The sequence below is a fragment of the Pseudophryne corroboree genome, chromosome 4, assembly GCF_028390025.1.
Source record: "Pseudophryne corroboree isolate aPseCor3 chromosome 4, aPseCor3.hap2, whole genome shotgun sequence".
Lineage (NCBI taxonomy): Eukaryota > Metazoa > Chordata > Amphibia > Anura > Myobatrachidae > Pseudophryne > Pseudophryne corroboree.
In genome coordinates this window covers 390,984,332-391,001,553 of record NC_086447.1, presented here as the reverse complement: position 1 = coordinate 391,001,553, position 17,222 = coordinate 390,984,332, and the positions used below count along the sequence as shown (strand labels likewise).

General features: G+C 45.6%; 1 protein-coding gene across 1 annotated transcript in view; it reads right to left on the bottom strand.

Annotated features, from left to right (window-relative positions):
- The window catches only part of LRRC1 (leucine rich repeat containing 1), a 428,784-nt gene that overhangs the window by 155,608 nt on the left and 255,954 nt on the right, over positions 1-17,222 (bottom strand). The window contains exons 7-8 of the mRNA XM_063916718.1: positions 2,647-2,721; positions 860-1,004 (exon numbers count right to left, since the gene is read on the bottom strand). Of these exons, the coding sequence (XP_063772788.1) occupies positions 860-1,004; positions 2,647-2,721 (220 nt within the window). The remainder of the gene's footprint in view (positions 1-859; positions 1,005-2,646; positions 2,722-17,222) is intronic.

Below are 17,222 nucleotides of genomic sequence, written 5' to 3'. Positions count from 1 at the left end.
CTTACTGACCACGTGAAGCTCCAGACTTACAAATGCTGGTTCCTCAATAGAAACAGGACCAGTTAAGGAGAAGCGCATAACTAAAGTGGAAGATTCAGAAGAGCCAAGCAATCACTGGATGAGGGTTTGTTAACAACTTCTGGTCTGGCATTGTATGCCAGCTCTCAAAATGCACAGAAATCATTTTTGCAATTACAACCACCAATCTGAGTGTAGGCTAGCCAAACCTGGCTGATTGGGCCACCACCAAATCATTACATAGGAGACACATGTGCATCGCTATAAAGAATAGTACCTAAACACCAACAATTTTCCTGCCAAAATAAGTCAACTGGTGGTGGTGTTGTAATGGCGCCGTTCTGAAACCACTTCACAGACATCATCCACAACAGAACCCTCCTATATGTTAAGGGAGGAGTTAACATCATTTCTTTACACTGTCTTAATGCAGACTTCAGGAAGGTATTGCAGAGCTACAAAGTTAAGGATATTACAAAGACTTAAATGTTCACAGAAGACATTTGAAAATATAAGGTTCAACAAAGCAAATTAAAAATTAAAGCATTACAGAATAAGTACTGCTACAGTGACATACAATTGCATCAAAGTTCTCAGTTTAAAAAGATCCAGCAGCTGATGTTTTACTTTACTTATAACTTCTACTCATGCCAATATATTGTTAAATATATTAACAATGCAGCCAGTACCACAGAGACAGGTATATAGCAAACTCTGAAATAAGATAATTAATCCTTATTTTAAAGTTGGATAAAAGCAGACAATCTTATGCTTGCTGAAGTAAACTTGTTTGAAGGTACCTTTAAAGCTACTAAGCCAAATCTTGTAATAAAGTTCTTACCAACTCCATCCGGTAAAACCTCAATTAAGTTCTGTGAAACAAGTAGATCTGTTAATGAAGCCAAACCGCTGATCTCTTCGGGAAGTCTTTCCAGTTTGTTCTCAGACACATCAAAACAAAGTAAATTTTTCAGACTTCCTATTTCCTGCATCACAATTAAAAAGACAAGTCTAAACAAAGAGTAAAAGAGGTATATAGTCTACATACTATGCTTTGAAAATCAATAAAAAAAAAATGTAAAAAACCAAACAATAAACCGCGTATTTACGAAAATTGCTAATGCTACCAAAATATTCTTCATTTTAGTCTATATACTGTGTGGATATGTGCGTATAATATACATATGCCAGAAGTCATCATCAGGCTCTAATAACATCGCTGGAGCCACCAAACCTGCTGTACCACACACATATACACTCACACACATATACACAAACACGCATTGTATAAATGCCTAAATCAGGAGTAAAGTCCGTAATAAAACAAAAAAATTATTTTATTTAATCCTAAAGAGAATGTTTCCACAGCGTTGTTATGGTTACACATAGTGGGCTCTCACATTCATCCTGCACGCACCAATGGGCGGCTAGCCTTTTCAGTAAAGTAGCTGAACCAGTGAATACTGGATCAGGCAGAACTAACATTTAATTTCTAGCTCTGAATCCCTTTGGCTCTCTAGACTGTTGCTGTAATTGTATCACATCGTTTTCAGTTACATTCGTTTAGAAAATGTAGAAACACTAAAAACACACAATAATTTCCATAGACTGGGGAAGTCCATGCAATAACAAATGTACAGTGTATTAAAGACAATCAACACCAATCATACACTATATTATTTATGAATGCTGTTTAACTTGTCAGTAATATACATATACATCTGCTATTACAGAGACTTTTTTTTCTAGAAAAGAGAAGTCAATAGCATATGGTGTAAAGATGCACAGTACTCCAACATTTGTAGATAAACACCAATGTGTTCAAAAACTTAACCATTTGCCTGGCATGGTTGCATCAGGTGTGACCCACGTAGGATGGGCTATATCTTACATGGCCACAGAATCTGATGTGACCAGTTGTAAACACCCATGGGCAGATGCCAGAAGATAATCTTCCAGCAGCTGCTAATCTCAGGAGGACCTGCAGGTCCCTCTGTATCTACAGTTCTGCCCCAAATCTGTCCTAGTTACTGCTGGTCACATTGATCGGGCAGCCGCGGCACCCTATCCCCCAGCTCTGCAGTCACGGTGCTTCGACACATCAGCTCCGCCCCATCCAGCCCAGCCAAGTGGTTAGAGCATAGCCAAGGATATCACCAATGTTTCGGGAACAGCTTTGCCAGCTATCCCCTAAATGTTGGGACATTGGTATGTTTCTACAAACGTGCAATGCATCTTTTAACAGTAACGTACATAACAGTAATGACAGTGGCTGTGCGTGCCCAAACAGAGCAACACTTGAATTACTCTGTCGGGTGCCATTTATTGGTCGCCGCCAAGCAAAAACACTTGACTTCCCCCATAGAGGCACTCCAATTCGCAACTAATATTTTAATGATGTATTGTGGCTCTAATAGATTTTTTTTAATACCATTTGCAATACAAGAGTTCTGTTTGCATAAGAGAAGACTTAATTATAGCAGATTTATCCACTCTAGTTTAAGGTCCTATTCTTACTACTTTATCACAGTTCAATACATAAGTGCTCCTGCCATTACTGGATTAAGCAAGTGGTATATTTCAAGTGCTGCAATACAAGTCCTTGATAGCTTATAAATAAAAACATACTGGAGGTAGTTCTGCCAGTTGATTTCCATCCAACCAGAGGTCCTTAAGTTTATGTAATGATCCAATGGACTCTGGCTGAAATATAGAAAGAAAAAAAGAAAAGTTTGTTTCAGAATGTATTGGTCACTAAGGAATTTACCCATTTATTGCAGAGTTTTTTAATAACATAATAGTGAACAACTTCTAAAGTTAACAGCAATCCATGCACTAACAATATGGAGGTGGACCGTAGAACAAAAGCAAATTATTGCACCTCAGTGATAAGACTTGAGTTATGAATGTAACCGACACTGCTTAACAGTCTTACAGTGCATACACACTGAGCGATTTTTCCCCCTGCCCAGCGATATCAGCGGGGGTGAACGGCTTTCCATATCAAAACGCAGAACGCTATAGAAAGACATCCACCTCGGCGTTCATCTGCTGGTAATACCAGCAGATGAACGGCAGCCGCCACCGATGAAACGGGGGCGCGCATCAGCGCTCATTGCCAGGGCATACACACTGGGCAGTTTTGAGCTGAAAGCAACTCAAAACACCAAAAGTGATCTGCTTTCAGCTCAAAATCGCACACTGTGTATGGGCCTTTAGTTTTACATCAGTGGTATTCAACATACAGCCCTCCAGCTGCTGTGAGCTACACATACCAAAATGCTGCTACAGTTTTGATATTAGGGTATGCTAAAACTGACAGGTCATGCTGGGATGTATAGTTCCACAGCAGCTGGAAGGCCATATATTGAATACCAGTGCTGTAACTAGACATTTTGGCGCTGTGTGCAAGAAACGGCATCGACGTAAAATCGGGGCAGTGTGCGCCGCAGGCGCACGTGAAAAATATAGAGGCGTGGCTTCATGGAGAAGGAGAGTGGCCACAAAATAATACCAATTCATATTACGGTGCATAGTAGTCTCCATTATTCAAATTACGCCACACAGTAGCGCCACTACACCAGGTAGAGCCCCTTTTACACATTACGGCAGACAGCATCCCCTTTTTTACACATTGCGGCAGCCAGTCCCCCTTTTTACACATTACGGCAGCCAGTCCCCCTTTTTACACATTACGGCAGACAGTCCCTGTTTTTACACATTATGGCAGGTGGAGCCTCCTTTACTCATCACGGCAGGAAGAGCACCTTACAGCCCCCCTACCCTTAGGCTGTAATGTAGTGTACTGTAGTGTAGTGTAGTGTGTGGGCAGCCACTTACATGATTTCTCCTTCTTCATGTGGCTGTGCTGCTGCCGGCTCCTGACCCTGCGCTCCCTCTGTACACTGCACTGCAGGCCAAGAGAGGGGGAGGGCCACGGGAGCGCTGTACACAGGGGCCGTATGAGCACAGTACACAGTGGCCAAGAGAGGGGGCGGGCCGCAGGAGCACAGTATACAGGGACGGACAGTGGGAGCGCAGGGGGAATATGCACTCTAACTAGGTGTGCGCTGTGGGCAATGCCCCTTCTGCACACACAACAGTACCAGTATAATTCTGATTTAAGGTTAAAATAAAAATTGACATAAAAGTCATTATCGTTTATTTTTAAGGCTTATATCGTCCAGTGTGTATGGGAGTAATATTGGTGACCGATGAACAATGTGCGCTCCCACACGCCGTTCAGCAATCACCAATATTGAGCTGACATGCAGCTAAACCAGTCAATGTTGGGCTGAGCTGCATGTTCGTTGAACGATAACGTTAGGTGTGTACGCGCTATATCGTTGAACGCTATATTGTTCAACGATATAGTTGTCCGTCACCTTAATTCCACTGTCGGGTAGTGTGTACCCGCCTTAAGGGTAGGTTATCAATATGCCAAATCATTAATCAATGGGGCGGTATTGCTTTCCCAAGCTTCCAGAACTATGGCTTTGCTGGAAAGCTCAACCAGGTTGTTAAATTTGGATGGTAGGAACAGGATGGAACTGTTATTTATAAAGGAACAAGTAACAAGTAATAGTTTAAGAACTGTATAAGGGAATATTCATTTCTGCCCAATATAAATCACTTTCACTGATTTTATTTTTCTGATAAGCATTCTTACTAAACAATTGTACAGACTTTATACACACATTTGATGGGAGAACACAAGTTAAAAACATTCCAGTTGGACACCAAAGAGTAAATTTACTGGCATTTAATCCCAAAATGTAAAATGGCAATGCTTTAAAATCAAAACACTAATTCTTGGTGGTGGTGAAGAAAACAAAAACAAAACAAAAAAAAAATGTTTGTTTTATATCACTTTCTTGCAATTTTGGGACTGTTCTTAAAATCCAAAGTCTGACCTTAGAAAAGACAATGATAATTTGTGTGGATAGTGTTAATTAGAGATGTGTTCTCCAACATCTATCTTTTTTTCCACCCTATGGTAAGACACACAATCAACCACTGGTTGTGATTTCTGGACATTTGCTATTTTTTTCCTGAAAATAATGTAAACATTTTTATTGAACATGATGACTCTAATTAAGAAAATATGAATGAACAGATTTTGATGATTGGAAACGTGAACCCAGTATAACAGTGTAACATAAGAGATGGGAGACCACACCCCTGATAAACTGCTGGCGATGAAACACTCTAGGTAACAATGTGAGGAAGTGAAAAAGCAAACTGCCAGGCTGCAGATGCAGATACAGCAACAGCCTCCACCTTCATGAGCCAGGCTGCTTATATCATACATGGATCATCCATACCATTAAAACCACTGATAGGTGAAGTGAATAGCATTCATTATCTCATTACAGTGGCATTTGTCAATGAGTGGGATATATTAGGCAACAAGTGAACAATCAGTTCTTTAAGTTGATGTGTTGGAGGCAGAAAAAATGGGGTGGGCTCGCCCACCATACTGGCGCCGGAATCCCGGCCACCGGCATACCAACATCTTTTCTCCCTCTTGGGGGTTCACGACCCCTCTGGAGGGAGAATAGATAGCATGGCACGCGTAGCACGGCACCATGCCCGCAGTGTGGTGAGCGCAGCGAGCCCGCAAGGGGCTCATTTGCGCTCACTCAGCTGTCTGTATGCCGGCGGTTGGGATTCCGGCGCCGTTATACTGGTCGCCGGGACCCCGACCGCAGGCAAACCATACCACACCCGAAAAATTTAGCAAATGTAAGCATCTGAATGTTTCTGACAAGGACCAAATTGTGATGGCTGGATGACTGGGTCAGAGCATGAACCGCAAGTCTTGTGGTTAGTACCTACCAAAGTGGTCCATGGAATAAAAACTGGTTTTCTGGCGACAGGATGACCAAGGCTCACTGATGTGTGTGGGGAGCGAGGACTAGGCTATCTGGTCCTATCCCACAGAAGTACAGTACTACTGTAGCACAATTTGCTGAAAATGTTAATGTTGGCATTGACAGATAGGTGTCAGAATGCACAGTGCATTACAGCTTGCTGTGTATGGGGCTATGTGGCCGCACACCAGCCAGAGTGCCTATGCTGACCCCTGTACACCATGGAAAGTGTCTATGAAGGGTACATGAGCGCCAGAACTGGACCATAAAGCAAAGAAAAAAGATGGTCTGGTGTGAGGAACCAAGTTTTTTTTTTTTTACATCATGTGGATGGCCAGGTGGGTGTGCGTTGTTTACTTGGGGAAGAGATGGCACTAGCATGAGTTATGGGAGAAGGAAAGCTGGCGGAGGCAGTGTGATGCACTGGACAATGTTCTGCTGGGAAACTTTGGATCCTGGCATTTATATGGAGTTTACTTTGACATGAAGGGGGCCTACACAATATTAGGCAGGTGTTTTAATGTTATGACTGATTGGTATACATATACCTTCTGTATTTTTTAGTATCGAAACCTGTGAAATTAAGCCTAATGTATGAATTTGACTAATGCAAGTCAATACGTGACAATAAATAAAACACTTATGCTATCTATCTCCTACCTCAGCTACTACAAACTCCTATAACATGGCATTCACATTTAAGTCTGCTTTAATCTATCCAGAATGCTGCAACAAGACTGACATTCCTCTCCCGCAACTCCACTAACTACCTAAACTGGATTCCTAAACAGCTGTGTCCTCCTTCATTGTTGCTGCAGTCACATTATACAGCCCTTGTAGTCACATCTGGTTATGAGTGCACAAGCTAAGTAAAATGATATGCGGCATGCCTATCGTCTGTGTGCGACTGCAGCTCTATCTGAATACCAAATGCTACATTACATACCTTTCCCGTTTGCCTGGAAAACACGGTAACATATCATTTCGTATAAAAGATAGAGCTGCAGGTTGTTGTTTTTTTACCAAAAAAATAATAATTTTTTGGACAAGTTTAATACTTGTTCTTCACCTAATTAACTCATTAAAAAAAACCTGACAATTTGAGTGTTTTTAGAAAGAAAATTTGCCAGTTAAGTGGTTAAAATAAGAATTTACTTACCGATAATTCTATTTCTCGGAGTCCGTAGTGGATGCTGGGGTTCCTGAAAGGACCATGGGGAATAGCGGCTCCGCAGGAGACAGGGCACAAAAGTAAAGCTTTTACAGGTCAGGTGGTGTGTACTGGCTCCTCCCCCTATGACCCTCCTCCAGACTCCAGTTAGGTACTGTGCCCGGACGAGCGTACACAATAAGGGAGGATTTTGAATCCCGGGTAAGACTCATACCAGCCACACCAATCACACCGTACAACTTGTGATCTAAACCCAGTTAACAGTATGATAACAGAGGAGCCTCTGAAAGATGGCTTCCTAAACAATAACCCGAATTAGTTAACAATAACTATGTACAAGTATTGCAGATAATCCGCACTTGGGATGGGCGCCCAGCATCCACTACGGACTCCGAGAAATAGAATTATCGGTAAGTAAATTCTTATTTTCTCTATCGTCCTAAGTGGATGCTGGGGTTCCTGAAAGGACCATGGGGATTATACCAAAGCTCCCAAACGGGCGGGAGAGTGCGGATGACTCTGCAGCACCGAATGAGAGAACTCCAAGTCCTCCTTTGCCAGGGTATCAAATTTGTAAAAATTTACAAACGTGTTCTCCCCTGACCACGTAGCTGCTCGGCAGAGTTGTAATGCCGAGACCCCTCGGGCAGCCGCCCAAGATGAGCCCACCTTCCTTGCGGAATGGGCCTTAACAGATTTAGGCTGTGGCAGGCCTGCCACAGAATGTACAAGTTGAATTTTGTTACAAATCCAACGAGCAATCGACTGCTTAGAAGCAGGTGCACCCAACTTGTTGGGTGCATACAGTATAAACAGCGAGTCAGATTTTCTGACTCCAGCCGTCCTTTAAATGTATATTTTTAAGGCTCTGACAACGTCCAACAACTTGGAGTCCTTCAAGTCGTCTGTAGCCGCAGGCACTACAATAGGCTGGTTCAGGTGAAACGCTGATACCACCTTAGGGAGAAAATGCGGACGCGTCCGCAGCTCTGCCCTATGTCGAATGGAAAATTAAATAAGGGCTTTTATAAAACAAAGCCGCCAGTTCAGATACTCTCCCGGCCGAAGCCAGGGCCAGTAACAAAGTCACTTTTCATGTGAGATATTTCAAATCCACATTCTTTAGTGGTTCAAACCAATTGGATTTGAGGAAATCTAAAACTACATTTAGATCCCACGGTGCCACCTTAGGCACCACAGGAGGCTGTATATGCAGTACTCCTTTGATAAAAATCTGGACCTCAGGGACTGAGGCCAATTCTTTTTGGAAGAATATTGATAGGGCCGAAATTTGAACCTTAATAGATCCCAATTTGAGACCCATAGACAATCCTGATTGCAGGAAATGTAGGAAAACGACCCAGTTGAAATTCCTCCATCGGAGCACTCCGCTGCTCGCACCACGCAACATATTTTCGCCAAATACGGCGATAATGCTTCGCGGTGACTTCCTTCCTTGCCTTTATCAAGGTAGGAATGACTTCTTCTGGAATGCCTTTTCCTTTTAGGATCTGGCATTCAAACGCCATGCCGTCAAACGCAGCCGCGGTAAGTCTTGAAAAAGACAAGGACCCTGCTGAAGCAGGTCCCTTCTCAGAAGTAGAGGCCACGGATCGTCCGTGACCATCTCTTGAAGTTCCGGGTACCAAGTCCTTCTTGGCCAATCCGGAGCCACTAGTCTTACTCCTCTTTGCCGTATAATCCTCAATACCTTTGGTATGAGAGGCAGAGGAGGAAACACATATACCGACTGGTACACCCAAGGTGTTACCAACGCGTCCACAGCTATTGCCTGCGGATCTCTTGACCTGGCGCAATACCTGTCCAGTGTTTTGTTGAGGCGAGACGCCATCATGTCCACCATTGGTTTTACCCAACGGTTTAATAGCATGTGGAAAACTTCTGGATGAAGTACCCACTCTCCCGGGTGAAGGTCGTGTCTGCTGAGGAAGTCTGCTTCCCAGTTGTCCACGCCCGGGATGAATACTGCTGACAGTGCTATCACGTGATTCTCCGCCCAGCGAAGGATCCTGGCAGCTTCTGCCATTGCCCTCCTGTTTCTTGTGCCGCCCTGTCTATTTACATGGGCGACTGCCGTGATGTTGTCCGACTGGATCAACACCGGTCTTCCTTGAAGCAGAGGTTCCGCCTGGCTTAGAGCATTGTAGATTGCTCTTAGTTCCAGAATGCTTATGTGAAGAGACTTTTTCAGGCTCGACCACACTCCCTGGAAATTTCTTCCCTGTGTGACTGCTCCCCAGCCTCTCAGGCTGGCATCCGTGGTCACCAGGATCCAATCCTGCATGCCGAATCTGCGGCCCTCCAATAGATGAGCCTCCTGCAACCACCACAGAAGGGATACCCTTGTCCTCGGCGACAGGGTTATCCTCAGGTGCATCTGAAGATGCGACCCTGACCATTTGTCCAACAGATCCCTTTGCATGGAATCTGCCGAAAGGGATTGCTTCGTAAGAAGCTACCATTTTTTCCCAGGACTCTTGTGCATTGATGTACAGACACCTTTCCTGGTTTTAGGAGGTTCCTGACCAGGTCAGATAACTCCTTGGCTTTTTCTTCGGGAAGAAAAACCTTTTTCTGAACTGTGTCCAGAATCATCCCCAGGAACAGCAGACGAGTTGTCGGCATTAATTGGGATTTTGGAATATTCAGAATCCATCCGTGCTGCTTTAGCACCTCTTGAGATAGTGCTAAACCCATCTCTAGCTGTTCTCTGGACCTTGTCCTTATTAGGAGATCGTCCAAGTATGGGATAATTAATACGCCTTTTCTTCGAAGAAGAAATATTATCTCGGCCATTACCTTTGTAAAGACCCGAGGTGCCGTGGACAAACCAAACGGCAGCGTCTGAAACTGATAGTGACAGTTTTGTACAACGAACCTGAGGTACCCCTGGTGTGAGGGGTAATTGGAACGTGGAGATACGCATCCTTGATGTCCAAGGATACCATAAAGTCCCCTTCTTCCAGGTTCGCTATCACTGCTCTGAGTGACTCCATCTTGAACTTGAACTTCTTTATGTACAGGTTCAAGGACTTCAGATTTAGAATAGGCCTTACCGAGCCATCCGGCTTCGGTACCACAAAAAGAGTGGAATAATACCCCTTCCCTTGTTGTAGAAGAGGTACCTTGACTATCACCTGCTGAGAATACAGCTTGTGAATGGCTTCCAAAACCGTCTCCCTTTCTGAGGGGGACGTTGGTAAAGCAGACTTCAGGAAACGGCGAGGTGGCTCTGTCTCTAATTTCAACCTGTACCCCTGAGATATTATCTGCAGGATCCAGGGATTTACCTGCGAGTGAGCCCACTGCGCGCTGTAATTCTTGAGACGACCGCCTACCGCCCCCAAGTCCGCTTGCGAAGCCCCAGCGTCATGCTGAGGCTTTTGTAGAAGCCGGGGAGGGCTTCTGTTCCTGGGAAGGAGCTGCCTGTTGCTGTCTCTTCCCTCGTCCTCTGCCTCGTGGCAGATATGAATAGCCCTTTGCTCTCTTATTTTTAAAGGAACGAAAGGGCTGCGGTTGAAAAGTCGGTGCCTTTTTCTGTTGGGGAGTGACTTGAGGTAGAAAGGTGGATTTCCCGGCCGTAGCCGTGGCCACCAAATCCGATAGACCGACCCCAAATAACTCCTCTACGCATCGCCTGTCCACTGTCGTGTCCATAAAGCTCTTCTGGCCGAAATGGACATAGCACTTACCCGTGATGCCAGTGTGCAGATATCTCTCTGTGCATCACGCATATAAAGAAATGCATCCTTTATTTGTTCTAACGACAGTAAAATATTGTCCCCGTCCAGGGTATCAATATTTTCGATCAGGGACTCAGACCAAACTACCCCAGCACTGCACATCCAGGCAGTCGCAATAGCTGGTCGTAGTATAACACCTGCATGTGTGTATATACCTTTTTGGATATTTTCCATCCTCCTATCTGATGGATCTTTAAGTGCGGCCGTCTCAGGAGAGGGTAACGCCACTTGTTTTGATAAGCGTGTTAGCGCTTTGTCCACCCTAGGAGGTGTTTCCCAGCGCTCCCTAACCTCTGGCGGGAAAGGGTATAAAGCCAATAACTTCTTTGAAATTAGCAGTTTTTTATCGGGGCACCCCACGCTTCATCACACACGTCATTTAATTCTTCTGATTCGGTAAAAACTACTGGTAGTTTTTTCACACCCCACATAATACCCTGTTTAGTGGTACCTGTAGTATCAGCTAAATGTAACATCTCCTTTATTGCCAAAATCATATAACGTGTGGCCCTACTGGAAAATACGGTTGATTCGTCACCTTCACCACCGGAATCAGTGCCTGTGTCTGGGTCTGTGTCGACCGACTGAGGCAAGGGGCGTTTTACAGGCCCTGACGGTGTTTGAGGCGCCTGGACAGGCACTAATTGAGTGTCCGGCCGCCTCATGTCGGCAAACGACTGCTTAAGCGAGTTGACGCTATCCCGTAATTCCACAAATAAAGGCATCCATTCTGGTGTCGACCCCCTAGGAGGTGACATCCTCATATTTGGCAATTGCTCCGCCTCCACACCAATAACGTCCTCATACATGTCGACACACACGTACCGACACACAGCAGACACACAGGGAATGCTCTATACGAAGACAGGACCCACTAGCCCTTTGGGGAGACAGAGGGAGAGTCTGCCAGCACACACCAAAAAGCGCTATATATGACAGGGATAGCCTTATGATTAAGTGCTCCCTTATAGCTGCTTTTATATTGATATATTGCCATTTATTTTGCCCCCCCTCTCTGTTATACCCTGTTTCTGTAGTGCAGTGCAGGGGAGAGACCTGGGAGCCTTCCTGACCAGCGGAGCTGTGACAGAAAATGGCGCCGTGTGCTGAGGAGATAGGCCCCGCCCCTTTTCCGGCGGGCTCGTCTCCCGCTATTTAGTACATTTAGGCAGGGGTAAATATCTCCATATAGCCTCTGGGGCTATATGTGAGGTATTTTTAGCCTTTTTAAAGGTTTTCATTTGCCTCCCAGGGCGCCCCCCTCCCAGCGCCCTGCACCCTCAGTGACTGCCGTGTGAAGTGTGCTGAGAGGAAAATGGCGCACAGCTGCAGTGCTGTGCGCTACCTTAAGAAGACTGCAGGAGTCTTCAGCCGCCGATTCTGGACCTCTTCTTGCTTCAGCATCTGTGAGGGGGCCGGCGGCGTGGCTCCGGTGACCATCCAGGCTGTACCTGTGATCGTCCCTCTGGAGCTTCATGTCCAGTAGCCAAGAAGCCAATCCATCCTGCACGCAGGTGAGTTCACTTCTTCTCCCCTCTGTCCCTCGTTGCAGTGATCCTGTTGCCAGCAGGAATCACTGTAAAATAAAAAACCTAAGCTAAACTCTCTAAGCAGCTCTTTATGAGAGCCACCTAGAATTGCACCCTTCTCGGCCGGGCACAAAAATCTAACTGGAGTCTGGAGGAGGGTCATAGGGGGAGGAGCCAGTACACACCACCTGACCTGTAAAAGCTTTACTTTTGTGCCCTGTCTCCTGCGGAGCCGCTATTCCCCATGGTCCTTTCAGGAACCCCAGCATCCACTTAGGACGATAGAGAAATAACTAATAAAGCCACTAACTAGATGATAGCATTTTTTGAACACTGTAATAGTGCAGTGGTTCTCAACCTCGGTCCTCAAGTAATCCCAACAGTTCATGTTTTCCAGGTCTCCTCACAGGATTGCAAGTGAAATAATTTGCTCCACCTGTGGGTCTTTTATAGTGTGTCAGTGAGTAATGAATACACCTGTTCAACTGCTAGGTGACTTGGAAAACATGAACTGTTGGGGGTACTTGAGGACCGAGGTTAAGAACCACTGTAATAGTGCATGCAAGAAATAATTTGTAATTGCATCAACCTAAATTACTCTACCATACACTTTCACTCATCAGTAACAATGTTAGGTGTTAGGCATATGTCTACCATAGCAGACACACAGTGGCTCATTTAGAAATGATCCAAACATACATAGGAAAAGAACCCAAGAAAAAGCTTACATGTATATGTTGTGAAAGGCACATCTTTACATGCATCCAGCTCAAAGAAACAGATATTACAAGAATGTATACTTATGCCATACTATCACCTTCAGATGTAGATTGACTGTGTTAATATTAATGCTTAAGTTGCACTACCTTTTTTTTTTTTCAGAAATGGTAATAATCTAAATGTCATTTATACATAAGAGAATCTGATTTTGATTGTAATCAATAATTGTGAAAGTTGCATTTACAATGATTAAAAACAATTAGAACACGTCACTTCCCTATATGTGGGGCAGTACGAATGGTATAATGGGAGCAGTACGGATGGTGTAATGGTTAGCATTACTGCCTCACAGCACTGAGGTCATGGGTTTGGTTACCACCATGGCCCCAACTGTGTGGAGTTTGTATATTCTCCCCGTACTTGTGTGGGTTTCTTCCGGGTACTCCGGTTTCCTCCGACAATCCAAAAATATACTGGTAGGTTAATTGGCTCCCAACAAAACGAACCCTAGTGTGAATGTGTCTGTGTGTGCATGTGGAATATAGATTGTAAGCTCCACTGGAGCAGGGACTGATGTAAATGGGAAAATATTCTCTGTATAGCGCTGGGGAATGTGTGTGCGCTATATAAATACCTGATAATAAATAAGAATTTACTCACCGGTAATTCTATTTCTCGTAGTCCGTAGTGGATGCTGGGAACTCCGTAAGGACCATGGGGAATAGCGGGCTCCGAAGGAGGCTGGGCACTCTAGAAAGATTTATGACTACCTGGTGTGCACTGGCTCCTCCCACTATGACCCTCCTCCAAGCCTCAGTTAGGACACTGTGCCCGGACGAGCTGACATAATAAGGAAGGATTTTGAATCCCGGGTAAGACTCATACCAGCCACACCAATCACACCGTACAACTCGTGATACTATATCCAGTTTGACAGTATGAAAACAACTGAGCCTCTCAACAGATGGCTCAACAATAACCCTTTAGTTAACAATAACTATTTACAAGTATTGCAGACAATCCGCACTTGGGATGGGCGCCCAGCATCCACTACGGACTACGAGAAATAGAATTACCGGTGAGTAAATTCTTATTTTCTCTGACGTCCTAGTGGATGCTGGGAACTCCGTAAGGACCATGGGGATTATACCAAAGCTCCCAAACGGGCGGGAGAGTGCGGTTGACTCTGCAGCACCGAATGAGAGAACTCCAGGTCCTCCTCAGCCAGGGTATCAAATTTGTAGAATTTTGCAAACGTGTTTGCCCCTGACCAAGTAGCTGCTCGGCAAAGTTGTAACGCCGAGACTCCTCGGGCAGCCGCCCAAGATGAGCCCACCTTCCTTGTGGAATGGGCATTTACAGATTTTGGCTGTGGCAGGCCTGCCACAGAATGTGCAAGCTGAATTGTACTACAAATCCAGCGAGCAATAGTCTGCTTAGAAGCAGGAGCACCCAGCTTGTTGGGTGCATACAGGATAAACAGCGAGTCAGATTTTCTGACTCCAGCCGTCCTGGAAACATATTTTCAGGGCCCTGACAACGTCTAGCAACTTGGAGTCCTCCAAATCCCTAGTAGCCGCAGGCACCACAATAGGCTGGTTCAGGTGAAACGCTGACACCACCTTAGGGAGAAACTGGGGACGAGTCCTCAATTCTGCCCTATCCATATGGAAAATCAGATAAGGGCTTTTACATGATAAAGCCGCCAATTCTGACACTCGCCTTGCTGAAGCCAAGGCCAATAACATGACCACTTTCCACGTGAGATATTTCAGATCCACGGTTTTTAGTGGCTCAAACCAATGTGATTTTAAGAAACTCAACACCACGTTGAGATCCCAAGGTGCCACAGGAGGCACAAACGGGGGCTGAATATGCAGCACTCCTTTCACAAATGTCTGAACTTCAGGTACTGAAGCTAGTTCTTTTTGAAAGAAAATCGACAGAGCCGAGATCTGTACTTTAATGGAGCCTAGTTTTAGGCCCATATTCACTCCTGCTTGCAGGAAATGCAGAAATCGACCTAGTTGAAATTCCTCTGTTGGGGCCTTTTTGGCCTCGCACCATGCAACATATTTCCGCCATATGCGGTGATAATGTTTTGCCGTAACATCTTTCCTGGCTTTAATAAGCGTAGGAATGACTTCTTCCGGAATACCCTTTTCCTTCAGGATCCGGCGTTCAACCACCATGCCGTCAAACGCAGCCGCGGTAAGTCTTGGAACAGACAGGGCCCCTGCTGTAGCAGGTCTTGTCTGAGCGGCAGAGGCCACGGGTCCTCTGAGATCATCTCTTGAAGTTCCGGGTACCACGCTCTTCTTGGCCAATCCGGAACCACGAGAATTGTGTTTACTCCTCTCTTTATTATTATTCTCAACACCTTTGGTATGAGAGGCAGAGGAGGGAACACATAAACCGACTGGTACACCCACGGTGTCACTAGAGCGTCCACAGCTATCGCCTGAGGGTCCCTTGACCTGGCGCAATATTTTTTTAACTTTTTGTTGAGGCGGGATGCCATCATGTCCACCTGTGGTTTTTCCCAACGGTTTACCAGCATCTGGAAGACTTCCGGATGAAGTCCCCATTCTCCCGGGTGGAGGTCGTGTCTGCTGAGGAAGTCTGCTTCCCAGTTGTCCACTCCCGGAATGAACACTGCTGACAGTGCTAGTACATGATTCTCCGCCCATCGGAGAATCCTTGTGGCTTCTGCCATTGCCATCCTGCTTCTTGTGCCTCCCTGTCGATTGACATGGGCGACTGCCGTGATGTTGTCAGACTGGATCAGCACCGGCTGGTGTAGGAGCAGGGATTTTGCTTGACTTAGGGCATTGTAAATGGCCCTTAGTTCCAGAATATTTATGTGAAGGGAAGTCTCCTGACTCGACCATAGTCCTTGGAAGTTTCTTCCCCGTGTGACTGCCCCCCAGCCTCGAAGGCTGGCATCCGTGGTCACCAGGACCCAGTCCTGTATGCCGAACCTGTGGCCCTCTAGAAGATGGGCACTCTGCAGCCACCACAGTAGAGACACCCTGGTTCTTGGAGACAGGGTTATTAAGCGATGCATCTGAAGATGCGATCCGGACCATTTGTCCAATAGGTCCCACTGAAAGATTCTGGCATGAAACCTGCCGAAGGGAATTGCTTCGTAAGAAGCTACCATCTTTCCCAGGACCCGCGTGCAGTGATGCACCGATACCTGTTTTGGTTTCAGGAGGTCTCTGACTAGAGATGACAACTCCCTTGCTTTCTCCTCCGGGAGAAACACTTTTTTCTGGACTGTATCCAGAATCATACCCAGGAACAGTAGACGTGTCGTCGGAACCAGCTGTGACTTTGGGATATTCAGAATCCAGCCGTGCTGGTGCAGCACTTCCTGAGATAGTGCTACTCCCACCAACAACTGTTCCTTGGACCTCGCCTTTATTAGGAGATCGTCCAAGTACGGGATAATTAAAACTCCCTTTTTTCGAAGGAGTATCATCATTTCCGCCATAACCTTGGTAAATACCCTCGGTGCCGTGGACAGTCCAAACGGCAGCGTCTGAAATTGGTAATGGCAATCCTGTACCACAAATCTGAGGTACTCCTGGTGAGGATGGTAAATGGGGACATGCAAGTAAGCATCCTTGATGTCCAGGGATACCATGTAATCCCCCTCGTCCAGGTTTGCAATAACCGCCCTGAGCGATTCCATCTTGAACTTGAATTTTTTTATGTATGTGTTCAAGGATTTCAAATTTAAAATGGGTCTCACCGAACCGTCCGGTTTCGGCACCACAAATAGTGTGGAATAGTAACCCCGGCCTTGTTGAAGTAGGGGTACCTTGATTATCACCTGCTGGGAATACAGCTTGTGAATTGCCGCTAGCACCGCCTGCCTGTCTGAGGGAGCAATCGGCAAGGCAGATTTTAGGAACCTGTGGGGTGGAGACGCCTCGAATTCCAGTTTGTACCCCTGAGATACTATTTGAAGGATCCAGGGATCCACCTGTGAGCGAGCCCACTGATCGCTGAAATTTTTGAGGCGGCCCCCCACCGTACCTGGCTCCGCTTGTGGAGCCCCACCGTCATGCGGCGGACTTGGAAGAAGAAGCGGGGGAGGACTTTTGCTCCTGGGAACCTGCTGTTTGTTGCAGCCTTTTTC